The 25,102-nt window shown below is 36.1% G+C and overlaps 1 protein-coding gene across 1 annotated transcript in view; it reads left to right on the top strand.

The window, feature by feature from the left end:
• The window catches only part of ANKS1B (ankyrin repeat and sterile alpha motif domain containing 1B), a 405,586-nt gene that overhangs the window by 62,779 nt on the left and 317,705 nt on the right, over positions 1-25,102 (top strand). The window contains exons 7-8 of the mRNA XM_042890329.1: positions 8,289-8,399; positions 11,337-11,512. Coding sequence (XP_042746263.1) covers positions 8,289-8,399; positions 11,337-11,512 — 287 coding nt within the window. The remainder of the gene's footprint in view (positions 1-8,288; positions 8,400-11,336; positions 11,513-25,102) is intronic.

Below are 25,102 nucleotides of genomic sequence, written 5' to 3'. Positions count from 1 at the left end.
ATGACCACAATGAGCTGGTGGGTGGTGTGTTACAGCAACACCATCAGAACAACTGTGGAACTGCTGGTCATCTTTGCTGGTGCAGATTTTTAGTAGTGTGACATGCAGGCTCTTACTCATTGCTGGTGAAAATGCACAGCTAATGGTGGTGACTGTTCAAAAGTAGTGTTTTGTAGCTGAGAATTTGTTCTATCAAATAGTGTTACTGTTCTCTTTGTATGCGTTCTAGTTTCCCTGGAAATAAATAGGAGGGATTGCATTCAGAGTGACATATATAGTTTATTACATTTGTGTAACAATATTTAAAATAATATAAACCAGTGTTGTAATTACATAAATACATCTATTTGCTCTAATGAACCTGCCTCTTATATGATGTAGGTCCCAGAGTTAGTTTTGTCCCAGGGAAATGGCAGAATTGTTCATCAAAAAGTGGAGAGGAACCAGCAGAAGAGAGCTCTAAATTTGATAGAGTTTGATAGTCTCAACCCCACCAATCAACGATTTCTGCAAAGTCCCCTTCCTTGCTCTGTGTCAAATAGTAATTCCCACACCCAAGCCTATCTCAAGTTTTTGTCATTTTTGTAGGTCAGTACCTGCTCCTAGTTTTTATCACAAAAAGAAGAAATCTATCAATTTGAAAGCTTCTTTGTGCTTTGACATAATATCTTTTTCACATGTGCCTTGCAAATATGAAGAAGACTGCTAATACTTTGAGCTTGTAGTAGTATGACTTATAACAAACAGCTGTTTATTTTTGCTTGGTCTGCCTTATAGTCAGAAGCGATGTTCAAGGATGAAAAATGTTTATCCAAATGCCATTTTGAAACTTGAGAAAACTGGACAAGTCCCTTCAGTACTCTTTTGTGGAGCTTACTGAGATTCTTTTTCATCAGCAAAGGGTTTACTAAACCTTTAACCATCTGAGATAAAGTTTGAACTTGGAGATGAAGTTGAAAAATCAAGAACAAGAATGTCAGGATTCAGTACTAGCACTGATGATAATACAGCAGATCTACCCTGTCTCTAAAAAGCTTGTTGAGTATATTTTTCATTGAAATGTGGGCATTTATTTCACTGTAGGTGAAAAAATCAGTAAAGCTCTGGGAATTTGAGAAACCTTAATGTACTGTAATTGAGTTCAACTTCAGTGGGTAATGAATTCCATGCAAAGAAAGGGCAAATGCTGTAGGGTAGGGGCTTCCAAATACATTCCTGCTAAACCTCCTGTGTTCCAATGATTATCTAGGCAAGTTTACATGTGTCCCTCATGTAGACTAAAAGGAAAAAGAGATGAAACGAATGGTGTCAGACGATTACTTGCTGAATTTTGTTTCTTCCTATTTTATTTTCTGTATGTACTACATGATTCTATGTCAACACAATGTATTGAATTTATTCTTTCTTTGTTGCCAGGTTAGAATAAGATTTTATCTTCTGGCATTTTTACTAATTTCTACCATTTTCCCCTTGGTATTGTTATGAAACCTAGAAATCCGAGTTAAGTCTTGAAGTGCCACTGTACAGTTTATAGTATTAATATAGAGCATAATATATGCTCCTGCTACAAGATATTAGCTTTCAAAATTTAATTCAAAGGCTGCAAGATGCATATATCCAGACTGATGAAACAAACCAGGAAGTAATGTGACCACTATTACTGGTGAGATTGATAGATAGTGTTCAGTGCTATATATAGAGGTGTAGCAAAATTGTAAGAAAAGTTTTCAGGGAGAATTATTAGTTTTAAGGAAATTGATGAGAAATTTCTTTGAATGGAAAGAAGTTCTCTGAAAGAAGAAATTAATTTACATCCATGGAAGCAGTTTGTGGAAGTGGCAATATTAAATCTGTTCAACCATCCTGAGAAAACAGTAATTGAAGTTCCCACAGAAGAAGAAAAAATGGTGCTTGAATAGCCTTCCATTTTCCTGGCAAGTTTGTTTTATTATTTAATAGATGGCAAATAAATAATGAAACCCTTTTCAAGAGCAACCCAAAACCAAATAACTAAACTATACCCCACCTGAATTTTTTTTTAATTGCCTGTTAATTACAGACAGGTTAGAATGACAGTTCAAGTTTTAATTCTATGTCTTTCATATATGTTTCATCATTTTCTGTGTCTGGCTCAGGTCTGAACTGAATTGAGCTTAGTTAAAAATACTTACTACAGTATAGATATTTTACATGGTAATGAAGAATTAGCTGCTTTGACATTATATGCTCAAAGATTGGAGAATTAGCACATTCATTTCTTGGATGTAATGAAACAACAGCATTCAGTGCTGAAGCAGTTAACAGTATTGGCACTTAGGGCTTTATAATTAGCCAATGAAGATGAAAGGGATGTTGCCAAGGCTAGTAGGCCTAAAATTAAACCGACCAGCTGTGTTTTAGTTTCAGCACATGTGAACGTGACGCAGGTGCACACTACACCATCTTTCAACCCTTTTTCCCCAGCCCAATGTGTTTTCTGTTAGAATCTCGCTCTTTTACTATTTCTGGAAACAGAATTCTTGCTATTATGGAAAAAAAAAAAAAAAAGAAAAAAAAAAGAAAAAGAGATGGTAGATAGTTGTACAGATGAGAAATGATGGGAACACCAGAAAGACACAGTAAGCTCTGCAGTATAGGCAGTATGGAAGGAGATGTAGTAGAAAGCCACTTCCTATCTCTTCTACTGATGGTGCTTAAGAAACTAACATAGTTTGTACATATTACCCAATTATTAATAAGTGGAAAATACATAAGCAGCTACTGGAATGGAAACAGAACCAGGATTCTATTTTCTCCCCCCTGCATACATAGCTGCAATGTTGTTATCACAGGGCTTTAGTCTGTTCTCTCTCTCACTCTTCCTGTCTTTCTGTGGACAAATAGATTTTCCATTCCCTTCAGTACAAGTCTGCAGCTTCCCTGAAATACATTTCCAGTCAAGGATTTATTAGATCTTTGTAGGAAGAAAAGAACTGGGATATCAATTCCCCAGCACTTCCAGCACCTTTGTTTTTTTTTCCTGGGTATTCATCAACTCCCTTTATAAAGTACTGTATAGCACTTTAATAAACCATGTTTGTTAATTAATTAATCCACTATTTACCACCTTCCTCACCTATCTCAGAATCACAGCTCCAGTGCTTTTTTTTTATCATCCCTGAGCATGTTTCCTTATGCGCCCACACCAAAACATCTAGATTTTCTTTTTCTTCTGGCATCATGTTAAAATTCAGTCATTCAGAATTTTGCTCTGAAATGCAGGAGACTAGAGCAGTCCAGCCTTGTCCTTAGCTCATGCCTGCTGCCTTACTAGATGTGAAGGTAGCAGTTAGCAGTTGGTTTCATGTAACCACTGCTGCTGTGAGTAGGAGGCATTGGGTCCTGAGGCCTCTGGTTGGCTGGGGTTTGGTCCTTCTCAGGGGAATGGTTGAGGTACTTCGGGAGCTGCTTCTAGAGAGCTGAGATAGGATGTGGTGGAGCTGAGGGAGCTCAGCCAGGTGTTGGGGGTGCAGGGAGCCAAGCCTGAGATATCCAGAGGGTGTTGTGAGATGATGGCTGTGCAGGAGGGCACAGAGAAATTAGGTTGTTCTTCAGGGACACAGGCCATGCTGGGGGTGTGTGTCGGTGGGCCTGCTTTATTCACCTGGTCTAGTTATTGGAGATTCTTCTATTTGGAAAGGTGAGTGTTCATATTTTTATGTTAGTCAAATTTGGCTTTTTTCCTTTTCTTTGAGGGGAAGTCACTCTAGAGAGGAACTCCAGGTGTTTCTAACTCTTTGCTTTGCTTACATTGCCTATCAAAATAAAAGTCAAAGGAGCTTATACTAAGTATTAACAATAATAATACAAAATAGAAGTAAAGGTCTAAGTTCTCTCTCTAAAAGCCAGAGCTTATAAATTAAGCAAAAATCCTGACCTCACTAAGGAATGAGAACATGGAGGACCTGAAATTAAGAGCAGGTTGACCTGAGCCAAAGCTTTCACTGCCCCTGGATTTTCAGCAACAACTTCAGCTGAGCTGGGCCATCCTCTGTTATGGCTGATATTCCTGGGGGCTCCTCTGCAAGACAGATGCGTGTGTCTGCCTACATCTTAATGCCTTCCCTTCTCCTTGACTTTGGCCTAGCACACGTTACAGAAGTGAGGAACCCTTCTGGAACATTTTCAGATTTTCACATTCTTTGGATTAATCCTCACTGAACTGTTTTTCCACACTGAACAGTTTGAGTCAACAGATGTAAAATACTCCATTCTTCCCAAAACAATTTGGTGAAGAGCCATCTCTGAAGTGCATGTATTGACATATGCTTCCCTCACTCTGTGCTAGTCATGTCCACTTGCTGTGAAATGTGGAACATGATGATATGACACGGAAAGCTGGAGAAGCATTATGATTCTGACAGATCGCGTCCTGAGCAGACTTCACCTTCCCCTGTTGCAGAACTCTCTTCTGTAAACTCTTTCAGACTACAGCTGTGGAAACTGTTCTGGTCATAAGCTAATCTAATTGACTAAGCTTGTCTTTCTGTTTTGAGGAGAGTGAATCCAGAGAAGTCTCTAAGCTACACTGTAATCAGAGCACAGATGATGGTTGACAACTTCATCTTTTTCATTAAGTTTGGAAAGGCATAGAAGATGAGTTTCTAGCCAGCTGCAGGTGAACAGAATTTTGTTGTGGGTGAAAGCATCCACTGCTTTTGAGTAGATTTTATTTGGCTCCTAAAATAGATCACTTGGTTTGTGTCTGTTCCTTTGATAACATGAATAAGTTCTCATTTACCTAGTCTATGAGCTTCTCACAACCGAATCCATCACTTTATTGTTTTTGCTTATATACAGTAGAATTTTCAAAAGCATAAAGTTAACGTACAAGTACCGCAGAAGCCTGAAGCTGTAAGTGTTGCACCATGTATTTTACCAAGATGGCACTTTCTGTTGGGCTGTTCTAAACCTCTCCAGCACATTGTGTGCTGAGCCTTTTTAAGAGGTTTCCCAAGACTTATATGGATATCAAAATGATACCAAGATTAATGTTCTTCACAATCTTACCTGCGTTTCCATTCTTAATAATTTAATTATTGATCCAATAATTTGAACGCTGCCACTTATTTTATGTTTGCTTTCGGACAGCTGCAAAATTATCCAGTATATATTTTCAAGCATGAATTCTTATTTTTCCTTTTTCTTTTGATCTTGATTTTCTTTTATTTCTCCTCCATATCACACAATATCTCAGCAAATATTGTAGCTAGTAGAGCTGAAAAAATTCCGGAGTATTTTGTCTTGCTGCTGCTTGCAGCAAACATTTTACACTGTCTCCCACAGTATTCTGGAGAAGCTGGCAGCCCATGGCTTGGATAGGTATACTCTGCTAGGTAAAGAGGGCTGGGCCCAGATAGTGGTGGTCAATGGTCATGAGTGATGTTGCCTAGAGGTCAGTACTGGGGCCTGTCCTGCTCAGTATCTTTATTGATGACATGAATGAGAGGATTGAATGAGTCTGCAGATAACACCAAGTTGCTGGAAGCGTCTATCTGCCTGGGGGTAGGAAAGCACTACAGAGGGATCTGGACAGGCTGGATAGCTGGGCTGAGGCCAATGAGATGAAGTTCAACAAGACCAAGTGCCAGGTCCTGCACTTTGGCCTCAACAACCCCAGGCAACGCTGCAGGCTTGGGGCAGAGTAGCTGAAAGATTGCGTAGAGGACACAGACTTGGGGTTATTGGTTGACACATGGCTGAACATGAGCCAGCAGCATGTCCATGTGGCCAAGAAGGCCAATGGCATCCTGGCTTGTATCAGAAATCGTGTTGCCAGCAGGAGCAGGGAAGTGGTCATCCCTCTGTACTCAGCACTGATGAGGCCACATCTTGAGTATCGTGTTTTTGGAGTCCCTCGCTACAAGACATTGAGGCCCTGAATAATGTTCTGAGAAGGGCACAAAGCTGGTGAGGGGTCTGGAGAACAAGTGGTTGAGGGAACTGGGACTTTTTAGTCTGGAGAAGAGGAGGCTCAGGGATGACTTATTGCTCTCTACAACTGCCTGAAGGAAGGTTGTGGTGGGGTGGGGAGGTGGGAGTTGGCCTCTTCTCCCATGTAACTAGCAATAGGACTAAAGGGAATGGCCTCATGTGCCAGGGCAGATTCAGTTTAGACATTAGAAAAAATTATTCTCCAAGAGAGTGGTCAGGCGCTGGAGCAGGCTGCCCAGGGGGGTGGTGGAGTCACTGACCCTGGTTGTGTTCAAAAAACATTTAGATGTTTTACTGAGGAACATGGATTAGTGAAAAATATTGGTGAAAGACAGATGGTCGAACTGTATGACCTTGGAGGTCTTTTCCAACCTTGGTGATTCTATGATTCTACGGTTTTCACATGGTGCCTTACTTAAGAATTATCTTTGCTTCTTTCCTTTAAGTATTAAACTAAAAAAAAACCCGCATGTTTTCATATGGAGAAATTTATGACAGCTTCTCCAGTGGACCATTGCAAACCATCTGACTTACTATATTACATTTTCATATCATAATCTTAAGAAATAACAAGCTGCAAAGTATTCTAAAACTGCATGCTGTTCTCTGCCATTTCCAATTTCATTTTCTAAGATGTCGATTTCATCACAGTTTGTATTTGGGTTATCGGATTTGTTATTTAAACAGAAATAAAACTAGCTAAACAAGTAAACAAGTTGTAGACTGCAAAAATTAAATCAGGGAAGTTTTCAGTTCCCAGAAACACTTTACTCATCCAGTGTGGTACGAATGAATGTGGTTATTGTAGTTCACTGCTGTGCTTACTATTTGGATAAGAAATTAAGTACTACAGGAAATCAAGAAAGTGGAGATGCAAAATAGCTGCCTGAACTGGGAACCAGTCATTCTGCTGGAAAAAACAAAACAAAACAAAACAAAAAAAACACTATGGCGTAAATTAGTTTCTCATTAATTATTTAATATCTATTCTGCAATAACGTTCATTTAAGTCTTAGAGTTTTATTGAGCATGTACTAATCCAGGTGAAAATAATGAATATTTGTACAAAATTAATAGCAAATTTGAAGTTTATCTCATTCATTATTTCACATGTCTGTTTTTATAAACATGCTCATGAAGTTGGGAAAAAGCAAATTTTAAAAAATAAAAGAGAGAAAAATTTTAGAATGGATTTTTTTAACCTATTAATTATATCTAAATTTTTGAAAGTGCCTTTTTTCTCAAGTACTTAGTCTCTGTTCTGCAAGCAGAATATTTTATCTTCTCAGTATCAGTATTTCTACTTATTGCTAACTTGAATATCTTGACTAGAGCCTGGAAGATCAACTGTATCCCAGGCTGCATCAAAAGAGGGGTGGCCAGCAGTGAGAGGAAGCTTAGTGACCCCTATACACTGCCCTTGCAAGGCCCCATCTGGACTACTGCACCCAGGTCTGGGTCCCCCAGCACAAAAAAATGCAGAGCTGTTGGATGAGGTCCAGAGGAGGACCACTAAGATGATCACAGGGCTGGAGAACCTCTCCTTTGAAGAAAGGTTGAGGGAGCTGATATTGTTCAGCATGGAGAAGAGAAGGTTCTGGAGAGACCTCATTGTGGTCTTCCAGTACTTGAAGGGACTTTACATGCAGGAGGAGAACTGATATTTTACACTGTCTGATACTGATAGGACAAGAGAGGATGGCTTTAAACTAAGAGAGGGGAAATTTAGGTTAGCTGTTAGAAACAGATTTTTCACTCAGAGGGCAGTGAGGTGCTGGAATAGGTTGCTTAGAGAGGTTGTGGGTGCCCCATCTCTGGTGGCACTCAAGGGTGGGTTTGATGGGGCCCTGGGAAGCCTGATCTAATTTGTGGCAACCCTGCCTATTGCAGAGGAATGGAACTAGATGATCTTAAAGGTCCTCTACAACCTAAGCCATTCTATGATTCTTTGACTAAATATTCTTAACAGATTTAAAACAAAAGAAAATTCTTTCAACAGTACTAATGTAATGGAAAAGCAATATGGATATTTCAAGGAGATAGGAAAAATCATAGTGATACTTACAACTCATTACTCTCGCAGTCAGATTCCTCGAACAGTTTCAGTAGATTAGAGGAGGTAACTGGCCATTATAATGTTTTATAATATTTTCAATAAATGATTGCCTTGCCGCAGTGTTTATGAGTATTTATAAGATTTTAATATGCAAAACTGGAAGAGGTTTCATAAAAAAAGGAAGTAGGAAATATACTTTTTATTAGAATCAACCTTCTTCATTCTGGAGTTTATATGTATTTATATCTTTAAATTGCAGAATATATGGAAACAGGAAATGCAAGTGTTTCAGAGGAACGCCCACTGGAAGGTGCAGAACATCAGTCTTGCATTTTGTCTCCAGAAGTTCCTCCATCTCCAAAGGCTAAAAGTAAATACATGTACTCTGTGAATACAGAAGCTGTATTGAATTGTCTTTAATAGTAAAGTTATATCACTAACATGTTTGTATGAAGATATGAAATGAAAAAGAGAGATAAAGAAAGACTATTATTGAAAAGCTTTTCTTCCATTATTAACTACCTAGCTTGACTGCATACACTGTAATGTATACCATAAAAGAAAGTAAAGAACTGTTCGCAAAAATGACAAGTCATAGATTGGTTACAGTCTGTTACATTGTTTGATCTTAAATATTTTTCTATAACATAATGCATTTCCTAAGTAAAACAGAAGATTAATAAATATGCCACAATACTCCGTAGGTGCTTAAGATAGGAGAGAATTTATTTTGTCTCAGCCAGTGAGTACCTTTTCTGGTTGTGTTACATTTGACTCTTTGAAGAATCATTTGTGTACCATTCTCCCATTCTTCCTGCAGATAAATCTTCTAACATACCTTTCATGTACCATGACTGTCACTGTTATGTGTACGTGGTTTGATCTTATGCTCTTACCTACATTTTTATGCACCAAAGTGTCATAGGAAGGACATTTCTTGAGCATGTTGTAATGCTGCTCTTCATGAAAACCAATCCTAATTCTAAAACCAAACCTGATTACTGGCTTCTATAGTCATCCAAAGTACATATAATTAACTACTGGCAAATAACTGCCTGTCTTCTTTGTTTTTTTTGATGATTTTTTTTTTTTTTTTTTTTGAGTCTCTTTCACCCCTTTTCTAGGGCAGTTTAATTCATGAGAAAATTAAGCTTATTGCTGCAAACCAGATTATAATCTTCATGGTGACAGTAAACAAATACTCCAGTTCTAGTCATGTTTCCCATTGGGGTGTTTGACAAACATATAACATATGAATATAAATAGTTCCTTTGAATTTAGTAAAATCATTCATGAAGTCAGCTTCCCCGTGTCATAGAAAAATCCATCATTAATTTAGGTAGTAAACATTTTTAAAACACATTGTTCTTCTGCTTTCAAGATATAAACACTACACATAAACATGCTACTTTGTTTTTCCTTGTCTGTTGTGTAATCTGATTTTAAAGGAAAGAAATTGTATGTGATTGTACTTCCCATCTGTCTGTCATTTTCTAATAATCTAATTTCAAATAATTTAAACCAAATTTGAAAGATGGATAGCTGTATCAATTACCTTATTGTGACTGTCATGAAAATAGATAGCTAGATAGAGGAGAGAGACGTTTCTTAGGCCTGCTCTGAAAGAAAGTTAAGCAAAAATAATCTTTTATGTATACTTTCTGGCAGCAATCAGATAGCCAGTTAGTGTATGCTTACAGACAGGTCAGTTATCACATTTGCAGTTCTTGTCTTACCACACACAACTAATTCTTGCCTAGCAAGAAATACTGAAGGACATATGTGGAAGAATATGAGATATTTGCACTTAGAGAACATAAATCTGTAGCAAACAGTAGTCCTGTGTTTTCATTATGGTATTCCAGGATGTTCTTTAAAATAGTTCTTAATAGTCAAGTCTTTTACTTCCAATTTTTACTTGTTCTGGTATTAATCTGCAATAAATTCTTTTTTTTTTTTTAATTATAAAGCTAAATATAAATAGAGCTAATTGCAGCTTTGATTCAATTTCAAGTTTAGTGCAAACATAACAAAATGTAACAACTATTTATTAAGATGTTTCTTATACTTAACTATTAAAAGGCAATTAGATGCTTTTAATTAACAGCTTATGTTCTTGGATCTAAAAATTGGAGTCACAGTTGTAATTTTTAAAAATATAATGAACTGTGTCTTTTGTGTCTACCTAGCATAACAAACAATGAAAAAAAAAAACCCAAAAAACTAGAAAGAATGGTACAAAAAGAGCTCTAGACAAAATAGAAAGAATCTTACCTGGGTTTTCTTTAGTTACTTTTTTTTTTTTTTTTTTTTTTTTTTTCCTCCACCAAAGGGTAGTGTGGAATGAAATTATCTCTGTATTTTATTGAGTAGGAGGACTGTAGTTTCCAACAGTATGACTCTTGGAACCTAGTCAAGAGAAAGAGTCTCTTACTTGCTTCAAGAATAAACTTGGCTTTCATTCGCTTCTTCATTGCTATTATTAAAGGTAACTGTGTAACACATATGCAGTAGATGATCCCAAACTAACACAGTTGTGATTCTAACACTTATTACTACTTCCTATCTTTCAAGTAGAGGCCCTCAGTTAGTATAGCTACTAAAAGCCCATTGTGTTACTCTTTTGGTAAACTGATTAACTGAAGATGAAGGAGAATTCATGAAATACAATAAAGAATGCACTAAACATGGATTTCTGATAGGTTGATATAGGGAGGAATGTTTCAAAGTTGTGGATTTTGCCCAACACATTCCCTCCATGATTCCAAAAAGTTGGACTCTGAGAAAGAGACCAAGGATTGTTTATAAAACATAGCTTTTTGCAGGGACAGATGTTTATTCTCTGGAACTTAGTCCTAATCAATTTAGAGTTTATGGAGACTATGCAATGTCTTACTTGTTCAGACTAGCAAATATGAATCCTGTGCAGTGTATGGAATGGTAGCTTTGTATGTTTGTAGAAACTTTCCTTTTCTGGTTAAATCTTATATTCTTGGATAGCTGCTGGTTTTATTCAGCAACTCTGTTGGAAAACAGAGAAAGGGTAAGTACATGTTGAATTTCATCCTAACTAAATACAAGCTATAAAGGAAAGGAAAAATAAGTAGATTACCTCGAGTGATTCCCATCCTGGAATGAGATGCCACTATTTTTGAGGATAGAATTGTGTGTGAAGATCACTGTTTAGATGTTAAGGCACGGAATGTAAGAAATACTAAGTAAAAATGTACATAACCTGCATTCCATTTTAATCATAAATGACCTCTAATATTCTAAGTATTGACTAATGGTGTGTCTGTTTTTAAAGGTGAAGCTGTGACTGGAGAATTATCAAAGCTCTTAGATGAAATCAAATTGTGCCAAGAAAAGGAATACTCTTTTGAAGATCTGTCTCATACAATATCAGACCATTTTCTGGACAATTTTAGTAAAATATCAGAGGAAGAACTTATGACCAGTGGAATCCAAACCAAGCTTAATGTAGTAAGTAAGATGAGATACAAAGATGATATATTCAGTAATAGTTGTTCTATTTTGTACCAATGGATCCAAATTCAAGGGAATTGCTGCCCAATTATAGCTTTCTCCTGCCATCTAGGGCCATCAGGACATCTCCTTCTGGGGGTATTCTGGCATAATGATCTTAAGTAGTGCCAGAGTGGTCTTAGTTTGGGTATTAGGATAAATTTCTTCATGGAGAGGGTGGTTAATTGGTGCCATCTCCTTCCCTGAAGTATTTAAGAGAAGTGTGGATGTAGCACTTAGGGACTTGGTTTAGGAGTGGGACTTTGCTAGGTATGCTGATGGTTGGACTTGATGATCTCAAAGGTTTTTTCCAACCTAGATAATTTAGGATTCTATATTTGCTTTATTTACATCACATTCAGGAAAGAAGTAGTGCAAGAATATGATATGTCTAATAATATGACAGTAAAAAAAGAATAGGACACACTCGTTACAGACTTAGGATTTAGTGTTCCTCTAATTTTATAAAGATACTGCCTCCTAGAACTAAGAATAGCTTTTGATGGTTATCACTACAAGTGTGATCAAAAGTTCAGGCTAAATTTACTTTTGAAGTTGGGGAGTGCAAAGAGGGGGTTTTTGAGAAATGCATTGAACTTGATAATACTCAGAGCTGTATCTGAGACTAAATGCTTGCAGAATTTGATCAGAATTACCCCTCAAAATAAGAAGCTAAACATTTTCAGTTACAATTCCTACAAATGTTATTACCATGTAGCTTTCCTAGCAGTTAATGTTCTGAAAGACTGTCTAATACTGAAAATTGTTGTGGTTGTGGCACTTCAGTGATTTCTACCTATAGTTGAAAATATAACTTCATTAATATTATTCCTGTAAATAAAGTGCTGTACAATGCTTTTTTTTTTTTTTTTTTTTTTTTTCATTACAGGATAAAAAAGCACTTTTATTATTATTTTTCCTTTTAATTTAATTATTTTCCTCACTAAGTAAAATAATAATACACACAACAGAGGTAAAATGTTAAATGCTAAATTTCATTTTCTTTCTTCATAAATTAAGAACGATTATGCTCTAATACGTGATGAGAAGCATAACAAGTTAAGACATTTTATGTGCTAGAGAAATCCTTACCATATATGGAGACAGAATTAGGTTTACAGGAATGAGTAGCTGCCCCAAAATGCAGTAGCTACTTTTGTAAAGCCCTTTTATGTTTGAGCAATTAGATACATAATCCATATTGAAGTCAGTCTAAACAAGGTACTGGAGTCATTTAAGCATTTCTATATGTCTTTCAAGTGTCCCTCTGTATTTAGATGCAAACTGCTATTTAAGTTTTCTCTGTTGCTGTTTGCAGAAATTGTAACTCATATAATTCTGTCTATTCAAACTGAAAGTTTTACAGACCTAAATGAAATAGAATGTGAATATTCAACCAGTAAATCTGTAATTTATCTATAGCAGGTAAATTAGGAAAGTACATTTGCTGACATTTCATGTGATTATTTATTCAAAGATTTGAAAGCAAATCTTTGAAAATGGGAACTGGCTAAAGCATGTCATCACTCTTTCCCACTAGTGCAACAAGTTTTTCTTTCAATGAAAACTAGAATGAAGGCGATGATACACACTTTTGTCATCAAGTGACCATTCAGAGCAGAGCATGTTTTTCCTTTGAGTGGACCTAACTGCACAGGCCTATGCATGGAAGGAACTGTATTGTGATGTGAGATTTTGCTGTTTGATCTAAAAAGATCTTCATTATAGAAAAGTATTTTACTGTTACTAAGTCCGTTCAGTTTCTGTCTGTCTTCTACGTAGCCAAAATTCTCAGTTTTGAAATATGGTCTTTTATTTTGGGGGAAGTGCTACTTTTTAGATTAAGACCCACAGGCTCAGTAAGGAGCCATCCAGGCATTGGCAGAAGAAGAGTGAATGATGATGACTGAAGAAACCTACATGACTATGTATGTATAAGAGCATGAATATACAGAGAGAAAGAGATAGGTGGGAAGAAATATGGATACAGAGAGGCAGAAATGGATTTCAGGATAAATATGAGAGAGATTCTTGCAACTTTTTTTCTTTCTTTGTTTTTTTCTTCTTGCTGGGAAGCTTCTGTAAATAATCTAGAGAGTTAGTGGGTTCTCCTCTGTTATCTCTATCAGGAGATAATAGGGAGAACAGAAAAATTGAATAGGAAATTGAAGGGCAGGATCTTGCAAATTAGATTACTTGAACCTCTGAGAGGACTTCTCCTCTATTACCTGTATTAGGAAAAGGATTTGAGGGTGCAGAAGTATTTGGAGGTGTAGAAGAAAGATTTGGGACTACAGGAGAAAGATTTAGGGATGTCTGTTGATGAAAGACTCAACATGAGCTGGCATGTGCACTTGCAGCCCAAAACACCAACCATATCCTAAGTTGCATCAAGACAAGCATGAGCAGCAGGTCAAGGGAGGTAATTCTGCTCCTCTACTGTGCTCTCATGAGATCCCATCTGGAGTTCTGTGTCACTTCTGGGGGCCCCAACAGAAAAAGGACATTGAGCCCATGTGAGTCCAGAGTCGGACCACAAGATTGATCAGAGGGCTGGAGCACCTCCCCTGCAGGAGCAGGCTGAGAGAGCTGGGACTTTTCAACCTGGAAAAGAGAAGACTCTGGCAGACCATTCTAGTAGCCTTCCAGTACATGAGAGGGGCTTACAGGAAAGCTGGAAGCAGACTTTTTATAGGGGCGTGTAGTGACAAGGTGAGAGAACGTGACTTTAAACCAGAAGAGGTAGATTTAAATTAGATACTAGGAAGAAATTCTTTACTGTGAGGCTGGTGACACGCTGGAACAGGCTGCCAAGGGAGGTTGTGAATCGCCCTTCCCTGGAAGCATTCAAGGCCAGGCTGGATGGGACTTTGAGTAACCTGGTCTAGAGGGAGGTATCCCAGCCTATATCATGGGAGCTGGAGCTAGATGATCTTAATGGTCCCTTCCAACCCAAACCACTGCATGGCTCTCTGTCCACATCTATTTAACTTGCTGCTGCATACTCCAGGACTCTTTGGAAGCAGTAACAGCACAGTAGCACTGGAGTACAGACTCCTTCTGCCTGCAGGACTAAGTGTGCTGTCCTTCTCTTTACCAGTTCCAGCACAGGTGTAAGAACTGCACCAGGTGAACCTCTACAAATGAGCACTTGCTTCAGCTTGTAATCAGCAACTCTACCCCTCTCTCCCCCTCTTCTTCTGATGTGTTGTTGATTGTGGCAGTGTTAGCTCTGAGCAAGTGCAGAATTCAGATCTCCACTGGTAATATTTTAGGTGATATTTTCTGGACAAATGTTGGTTCTAGAGATGATGACTGATGCATACTTTTGAACTGCTATAATCCAGTATTCTGAACCTCTGCAAAATCCGAGCCATGAGACTTTGTGACCTTTGGGAGATTCTTCAAAGGAACTGGCTGGTAGGAGACATTTTTCTTCCTGCCCTTGCATCCTGCTATTTTTCAGAGAAATAGGAGGGATTGTGGGTCAAGATCTGATCAGTTGGATCAAGGAAGCACCTTCTGAGACTACCCTATAATGGACACAGTAAGGAGAAAGTATTAGGAAGCTGAGTGCATTTGTTAGCTTTTATAAACAACTGAAAATTTTGAAGAGGGATAAATCTTCTTTGGGACTGAAGATTTAGGTTGATTCAGAACTTAAGAAAGGAATGTTTGTCTATCTAATATTCACAGCTTGGAATTCTGTCCTGAATCAGTGTCAACCTCTGATATTTCAAAGAGCAAAACTCTTTGTTTTGCATAATAGTAGTAGTGATGTGGTCTGCCTTCTAATGCGGTAACTAGACTACAAAAAGTTTCATCTGGAAAGTGGAAAAGTGAAGTTCATTTCTCTCTATGGCATAAGAGTGAGTTTTAATGTCACATTTGTAGTCTCCCACATGATTCCCTCCAGGATTCTTTGTGTATTTTACAGCTGCTGGAAAAATACCGATGTGGTCCTGAGTAGCTTAAGACTTCTTATCCACTAGTAAAATCTATTCCTTTTTTTACCTTAGATGTCTTGCATTGTTTTTTGCTCAGTGTTTTCAGCTCATTTACAGAATGCTACATTTTCTTTTGAAGAAGTTATGGGTTAGAACTTTTTTTGGTTAAGAACAAAATTAAATCTGGTTGTCCGTTTGCTGAGCAGTTCGACAATTAGTCATCCAGCCACTCAGCAAGTTTTTCTGATATGTTTGGACCAGAGGGCTTGAGTCTTCAGGACAACCTTTTCAACAAATTTTGCATGGAAAACATTACATGTTTTATTACTTTATGTGCCTCTGTTGACCTGATGTCTGACTTGTGACATAAGGCATTTAACAATACAAGAGGTTAATGTTTTCAGAGTCTTAAAGTCAAAGTAGAGTTTGCACATCTCAGAGATCAGGTGAAACTGAAAAGGAGCTTCCTAGAGGAAGAAAAAATGGTTTAGTTTCCTTTCTGTTGACTTAACTTTCCCCAGGACATAGGAAAATTCAATAGCAAAATTGAAGGCAGAATCTTGCAAATTAGATTAATTGAACCTGAGAGGAAGAGAATGCAATGTAAGTGAAAGTAAGGAGAATAATACTAAATGCCATTATATAATTTTAAATAGGAACCGATGAGATAAAGTGCAAAATTCCACTCCAGAAGTTGGAAGGGAAACTGGACAAAATTTAGGATTCTAGAACGGTGTGTGGACTGTTAGCTTCCTGAGTGAGAACAGGAGGTAAATACTTGGAACGCTTGTTTGATGAGTAGTACCAAGTCAGATGTGAATACGTTACCCTGATGATTTACTTGAAGAGCTCATTACAAATAATGAGCTAAAGAAAGTTAAAGCCACACCAGAAAATTCATTATTTTCTGTGCTTGATATTGCAAATTTGGCTTTGTTTCAACACGTGTATGATGTGCTCTCATGTAAATTATTTCATATAATTTTAAAATTAAGCTGTCTTACGTATGATTGCTTGCAAATCAGTTTTACAGTAGCGTATAGTACTTTCAGTTTTCAAAAAAATATAATTTTAGAAGTGTTTATTTTCCAATAGATGGCAGTCTGGCTCAGTAATTTCAAGAACAAAAGCAGCCATGTTATACAAGAGTTTCAACTTTTTTTCTTTGCTTCTTAAATTCATGCATTTTTAAAACAGTTTATAGTTTAAATTACTTTTAAACGTCTGTAATTCTTTAAAGAGGAAAATTATCAAACATCATGGCATACATTTAAGGCACAAACTAAAATCTCAGGGCTAAATTTAGAGGTGCTTTATTACATAGGGGTTACATGTCAAGTGTCTATTCAAAGGATCCGTGTGAATTCAAAAGCAAGTAAGAAAATCTAAATGGGTATAGCTTGCAAACAGAAGATCTGGAAGAATAAAGTGCCAGGAAAACAAACACTAGGATGTTTAAGTGTATATTGGGAGGAATGTTACAGAGCTCCTGCTAGTAAATTCTTTTAATTTAAATTCCTCTACTACCCATTCCTTGTCGAGTTTGAGGTGTGAGTATTTGTGTGAGAACATATTGTTCTAAATGTATTACTAAAAACAGAAATAAGCCATATTTATTACAGCGTACTTTCTGGTGTTTATTAATTTAAAAACATTCAGAAAGGAGAGAGAATGGCTTGTGTGTGTGTCCACATAAGAAAGGCTTCTGTTGAATGCTACTTTTTATTTGTTTTTGCAAAACAAAAAAGAGAATATTAAGACCATTTACACTATTCTATGTGTGTAAATATATATACGTATGCTTTTATATGGAAGATGTGCATACCAGATACATCTCAGTCTTTTCCTTTCATAAATTGGATGTGTTTAATTTAATGAACATTTTTAAAAATTGACTCTTAGAAGACATTTATCTTGTTCTCTCCTCAAAAGGTTATTGCATATTTCTAATTCTCAATTAAGAATGCATTTGGAAGGTGCTGTGTTCTTTACAGTGTGAAAATAAAGAAATATTTTTCACATTTGGAGTTGAGAAAAAAAAAATTGGAACTAAAATTAAATTTAAATAATAAAATTCTTCTAGATACACTTAATAAAAATGAACTCCAAAGTAAAATATTTTCTTCACATCAGTTATTTCAATCTTGAGTAGATGGTATTTATTTGTAATGTTTGCTTTTACAGTTATGCTATCATGTTCAGAAGCAGAATACATAACCTACATTATAGATTTCCAAGTGCAAATGCAGTATCTTGCTGTCTTCAGATTGTCAGTTTAGATTAAAGGAGGTATAGTTCCAGAAAGTGTCTTTCTAGTGTTCTTCTTAATTACCTGAAGTAAATACTGAGAAACTTGTGTTATGAGATGCCCTCATTTTTCTGCTTTCAGAATAAAACTGAAATACTGAAGTCATATAGGATTACTGGGACTACATTACAGAGAGATTTCTCAGAAGAGGTAGCTGTATATCTGATTACATTTCACATGGTTATATAATAGATAATAAAGGCTGGCAGAAGTAATACAAATTGAAGCATGGAGAAAGGTTCTGTAGCTTCAAGAAAAAAGATTTGGATTTCATCACAATATAAACGTCAATTTCTCCTTAATTCTGTCATCTAAAATGAGCATTTAATACTTATGTACTTTATGAGAGAATGAGAAAAATATCTTTTAAAATATGTCATATTAAAATTGTTGGAAACATTATGGTATGTATGTATTCAAAGGAAGGACTTTTAATTCTCATGTCAGGAAAACAAAGTGAATGTATATGAAGGCAATATGATTTATTTTTGAATGCTTAGGAGATTTGAAGCGATAGAATTGTGTGTTATGGAGGAAGATTGTTAGGAGTTAATATACAAGAGGTGAATAAAATTTGTGTGGCCCGTTATAAATTTTATCTAATGCAAAGAAAAATAATTCTTCTAAGAAGCACATGTACCAAAAATTAGAAGTGAATATTTTTTTATTTTGCAAAGTAATAATCACTGGAATTTGTTGAAGATAATGAGAAAAACAATTTACATTATTCAAGCATTTGATAATACTGATTTTTTATTTTTTATTTTTTTTAATGCAACTTTTAAACAAATATTGTCTGGACTGAGATATTGCAATAGAAAAGAGCGATCAAATATTCTGGAGTAAAATAATTACTCTCTTAGATCAAAAGTAGAATCGTTTGATTGTATTATAAATTTGCCTAGAGGCATTATAGGGAAAGTGAGACAAAATTCCACATGAGGAAAATGAACAATAAGTATATACAGTGCCTGACTGATGTGGATATATTAAAAATACATTCAAGAACAATGAGCTCAACCTTTTTGTTACTGAATGGTAAAATAATCAGGCCTGATTTGTTGAGAGTCCTTTGTAAGAATCAGGTATATTTTAAATTATATAACATAGGAAAAAATTGATAACACACCTAGTGGTATTTATTTTTGTCATGTGTATTTATGAGGTTAGAGAAAGGGAATTATACCATGAGCCAATGTTTGGAATACTTTTACTCTATTTAATTCCCCTTTTATAGCATAGATAATTTTTGTATTGCTGAATTACGACATTGCAAGAATTTTGAATGGTCAATCCCATGTTCTTACCTCTAGTTCCATTACAAACTTCTTTATACAGGCTAATTCTAGTTATTATTTCAATTGAACATAAAGGTTCAAAAGCCCCCTGCTTATCCCTTGCAGGATATATAAACTCTACATTTTAAGATTCCCTTACAAAAGTCTACCCACTCTCTGAAGATAAAGTTATATAATTTTATAAATTGTTTTTAAAAGCTACCACCCAACACAAAACCATCTGTTCATCCTAGTTCCTAATGCACATGGTGGTATTTCCCACCGAGAAGAACTGTTTTTACTGTGATTTATTTCATTAGACATTTCTAATCTGACATCCATACCAATCATCTATGGTTTGTTTTCAAGTATGATACCATATTATAAAGTATTTTCCAAAATGGCTTTGCAATTCTATGTAAACAGGAGATAGATGTTACAAAGAAGAGAAAAACACATTGACTTCATACAAATTTTTCCCTGTTCTTTTTTAAGCAGTTTACCCAGCACAGGGAAGTTCAAACAGTTCTTTGGTATTTTTTCCTAAACTAAGTTCTGTAGTTATTAAAAGAACTACTCTAGGGTTATTTTCTGTATCTGTAAATTACTCTGTGCTTTAGAACAGCATCATAAAGATTTCTGTGTTGGAGGGAGCCTAACTGTAACCGAGTGGAACTCTACATAGAATAATCTGCCTGATGGCATGCTTCCCAGCCAACTAAATTAGCCTGCAGCTCCCTGCTGCTGTGATTTCTGGTACAAGTATTGCTAGACAATCCTCCAGTGTGCTGCACAGACATACCCTGTGAGATAGTCAGCACTTATTTGAGAATGTAAAATGCCGAAATATGACAGTGCTTAGTATGATTTAAACTACATAGAGTCGACTATAACAAGGGGGAAGGGTGCTTCCCAAGCCACAGTTCATCTAATCTGCATTAAAAAATACGACTTCATTTCCACTGTAATGGTTTTCTGGACTATTTAGTTTGTCTCTCCAATTATGTATGTGTGGGGCAAATTCCTTGACTATCAGATACTTGCAGGAAAACAGCTTACAGGCAAATGTAACATTCTGAATGCTGTTAGGTGTTTAGCTTGCATTGGTGAATCCTAAGTGTGTCTAATCCTTTTGGTCTGGTCTGCCACATTGTTTACCTTGATAACCATTGTATTACTATATTTTGCAGAACATGCTGCACGTGTTGGCATTTTATTTCCCGAATCATGCTTGCATTTATTCCTCTACGGTAAAGTCTGACAGACTAGTAAAGAAAAAATAGTTGGTGCACAGTCTCCACAACTTGCAATAATTCAGGCTTGATTTTTCTTAAAGCTGTCCTTGTGCTGGATGAGTAATCCTAACACTTGAAAGTTTATTTTGTATGTAAATCTTGCCATGCTACCAACGACTTCACTTGCTCTTCTGGGAACTCTTTCATCCTAGCTAAATCTCTTTTATAGAAGGATCTCAGATATGGCTGTAGCACTTTTTTTTTTTTTCTTCTTTTTTTTTTCTTTTTCCCCATATAAAGTCATTGGAACTTAAGCTTTTCTGATCAAAGAGCTTGTTTGTCTTCATGGACATAAAGCTGTATGTAAATTTTGGATGTTCAACAAATGGTTTGTAGTATTTTATCTTCTTGAGAATCCTGTTGGACAGCTATGTTTTATTAAATTAACCACAGCAGATCCTTGTACTTTTTTTTCCAAAAAGGCTGTTTTAGTTCAGAGACTGTCAGACATTGTACTGAGAACATATATTGTTTGTTCCTATACTCAACTGAATACCAAAGAAATCCACCATCTAAGCAGGACGACTCAGAATCTGAAGAGTCTATTGGAACTGATCATGAGATCATCTTGTCAATATAAAATATATAATTAGGTAATGGATAATTAGGTATCTTTGTGTATGTGTTATTCAATGCTTAAGTGAGCATTCTTTTTCACACCTATTTGTGCCATTTTCATTCCTTTCCTTTCCTTAGCTGCCTGTGCCATTGTGCACATTGTGGCCAGGTTTACATAGCAGAACACTTTTCTTCCATACTCTCGTGTCTGCTGTCCTGTGAGTATGCAGTACTGTGCGACATGGTGTGCATTCTTAAGCTGTAGTTTTCAGCTTCAGTTGGGATTATCTTAGTTGCAATTACTTATGAAGAATGTGAGAGAGATTATGAAATTTTCATCCAGAAAGGTGATTTTGCATTATTAACTTCAACTCTCTCTGTCATAATATTACAAAACCAAATCATCGAGAGTGATGAACTTTGCTGTTAGTAGGATAACAGTCATCAGCAATTGTTCCTTTGAGTCCTGACTTTCCCTAGAGACTTCCAAAAGATCAGTAGTGGACTCCTAATTGCATTTCCCATGGGTATTTTCTCTCCTCAGATTTTTCTCTGTTATTCTAGCCAAAATGACCTTTGAAACTTCTGTCTCACAAGAGAACAAAAAGTTATTTTCATTATGATTTTCTTAAAATTCATTTTCTTTCTATTTGATCATAGTATTACTAGTAGGAATGCAGAATCTCGAAAGGTAGGATTCAACTGCATAAATGTTAATTATCTCCGTTCCCCATAGACAGACAAGATTTCTTTTGCATAGGATTAAAATGGGCTCCATCATTCCTTCTGGAGTAGTGCTTAAGGTTCTGCAGCTACCATGCAGCGTCTAGAATAGTACTGGGTGCTTGTGATTTGCAGCTGAATCCTTCAACTCAGTTGCATAAACATAGACATCTAGTGGTGTTCTGATCAGCAGCTGAGATGTCCTCATGGTGCTTGACTTTGAAAATTGTTCTGAAAGAATGTTTTGGAATCACAGTTTGAGAGTAGGCAGAGTGCACAATGACAGGCACTGGACCTCGGTGTAGAGGCAACTTAATCAAGAACCAAAAGCTCATCCTGTAATGATCCATTTGGTTTGTCACATTTAAGCAAAATATTAGTACGGTATTGATAAAGAATGTGAGAGAGATCTCTAACATTTAATTACATTTAGCTTTTAGTTTCTAAAAACATATTTATTCTCTTTAAAAAAGTAGTTTTGATGATTTGTAAAAGTGTGAGCCTGAGTATATGGGAGATGTATTTTTTGCTGTCATATGTACATTTACCCTAAGGAAAGTTGAATTAATAAGGAAAGAAGGAGAAAGCCAAGCTTTCAAATGAACTCATTTCTAATTTATGATCTTAAGCAACAAGTAAATAACTTCAGAACGTTTTAGCATTTGATTTTTTTTTTTTTTTTTTTTTTTTTCCCCATGTTACAGAAATACTTACTTCTGTAACATTTCTAGAAGACTCTCTGTTTTGTTAGGAGGTACCAGCGCAGGTACGTTGATACATAGTGACATTAGTTTTACCTACACAAAAGATACAAGTGGTAGGGAAAAATGATAGAATTCTTAAATGCCTTTAATATATGCCTGAAATCAACATTGACTTCATGTCTACCCCATTAGTATAAGAATAAAATTAAGCTCGTAACTATTGCTAGTAATATATATACTTTTATATATATATATATATATATATATATATATAATATATATAAAGCCTGGTGATTAGCATCTGATAGGTGGTGCTTGAAAAAAGTGAGTACCATGTGAGTATGTCTTTCATCTGTTTGTGTTGTGAGAACGGTATAAAGTGAACTTTTGTCCTGATGACATAAACAAAATATGGAGCCTGTTAATCCATTAGAGTTATGTGAGTTCTCACAGGATCCATTAAGGAGTGGAGATAAATGCAAAAATATGGTTTCATTTTATCATACTTTATGATTCTTTAGAAGTTGAATAAGTAGGTACTTTCTTAGCAGCAGCAGTCTCAGTTTCCTTTGTTTGCTTTCTCAGTAAGAGGGAACAGTATACAAGCAATCTTAATGGTAAATATTCTGCCATATTTCAGATGGCAAAATTACCTCCTGCGAACAATCCAGGAGACTCCTGAAGTTTGTTGAGGACAGCTTTCTGTGCAAGTTATTGGACAGACCACCCAGAGTTGAAGCATTACTGGACCTGGTGGTCACCAGTGCAGGGAAGATCATTGAAGAGGTTAAGAGTGGAGGCAGTCTGGGCTATAGCAACCGTACCCTGGTTGAGTTTGTGTTCTCAAGGAGTATGGGTCCAGGGTTACTTGACCATATTCACATCTGTTTTTACATTGCTTTCTCTCATTTTTCAAAAGGATGTAATGACTAATCCCATTTTTGATCATCTGTTTTCTTTTCTCTTGGTGTCCATCATTCCTAAACTTATAATAAGTCTCAGTTTAGTGCCATGCGTGAAAATCTCGGAAGATGCTCTTCAGTTTTATTTGCTTCAGTAGTTATTTGAGATTGAACAGTTTCTATTAATGCTGGTTATCATTTCTGTTGATGTTGGTGCTCTGCTTGGTATCTGTAGAATATAAACTATCACAGTCTGCAAAGAAGCATCCTCAGCACTGCCTGTCAACCTTAAACAAAACACATATTAAAATGTAATAATTTTTGTTCCTATGTGAACCTTTTTTTAATTGTTAATGATTGATTCATCATAGGTGTTAGCATACTTACCTCCCTGCCCTTTGTTCTGTCCATAATGCTGTTTCTTTTAAGGAATCTCAGTAATTTTACCTGATCACTGCTTTAGCCATAGGTGCTTCATAAGAAGTAGTGTTGCAAAGGACTTATAGGTGAAGGCATGTTAGTGACTTCATTTGTATTTTACAGAACTTTTATGACACTATATGATATCTGGCTCTAGAAAGGATTAAGTATTAGCTCTTAAGCTACCCAGGAATGTATCTGGAAAATGAACTAAAGGTGTACTTGTATTGGGGTAGATGTCTACATACTATGTTGACTCTACTACAGACAAAAAGAACAGTACAAATGAGCTAGCACAGGAAAAGCAACAACTGTCTTAAATCTTCTGGTAGTCCTTGTTATTGAGATAATGAAATGATAATGAAGTCATTATTTTAATTATGTAAGGCAGGAAGAAGCAACTGGTTGGTGTTTTTTTTCTATCCATACCAAAACAGTTGCCTTTCTATTGAAGATGATTTTGAATTCTGTTTACACGTACTATTTGAGTTAAGAAAGAATAGGAATGGGAGAGGATTTTGCTGAATCTCATGTAGGTCACACTTCACTGTGAATTCAGCATCTCTTATGAGAGGCATGTGTATGTTTAATCCTTTTTTCTTTTTTTTCCCCTAATATCTGTAGAAAAATCTGAGCGTTTGTACATTTTACTCTATGCCTGATCTTCTGCAGTTAGGCCTTTAACACACTGACTTTACTGTCAAGAGATTCATCCTATTGTCAGTTATTTCAGTGCATTGTTTTTGTATTGTATTTAGTACTTCAGATAAAATGTGACAAACTGCTTGCAGTTTGTTACTGATGGATCTGGAGATGATCTTGTACAAGTGCTCTTTAAGGTCTTTTTGATTATCTACTGATAACTAGCACTCATCTTCAGACAGATGACTGAGTGCTGTCTACAGTATCTCTTTAGAATGGCTTTGTCTCTTGTATCCTTCATTAAGCCAACAGCATCTTAATGCAATAATAACTTCATTTTCAGTAACACATTTTTACTGAGAATATATATGTGAGATAAAAAACTGTGTACTGGAGGAGTAATAAAGTGGTGACTTCTGCCTACTCAGTTACCACCTGATTTTTCCCCTACTTTAATTTCTGTTCCTTCTGGTCTATTTCATGACAAATAATATATTTTCTATAAGTTTCATCATTCTGCCACCCACTTATCCACCCTCTCTTTCACAACTTTTAAAAAGGAAAAATACATGTTTTATGGCTGATTTGCTTCGCAATTACATTGCACTGAGTTTTTCAAACATTATATGATAACATTCAGATAGTGCAGGGATGTTGGATACTGAGATGTCACTGTAGTTATTCTCCAAGCAATATTTTCTTTTCTTTGACTTTTAAAGCAAAAAGTGCGCCTCTGTGAAGTACTTTTTTTTTTTTTGTTAATGCAAAGTAA

Source organism: Lagopus leucura, unplaced genomic scaffold, assembly GCF_019238085.1.
Source record: "Lagopus leucura isolate 7727_CA_CO unplaced genomic scaffold, USGS_WTPT01 Super-Scaffold_100159, whole genome shotgun sequence".
In the NCBI taxonomy this organism is placed as follows: Eukaryota; Metazoa; Chordata; class Aves; order Galliformes; family Phasianidae; genus Lagopus; species Lagopus leucura.
This window is presented reverse-complemented; position numbering and strand designations above follow the sequence as displayed.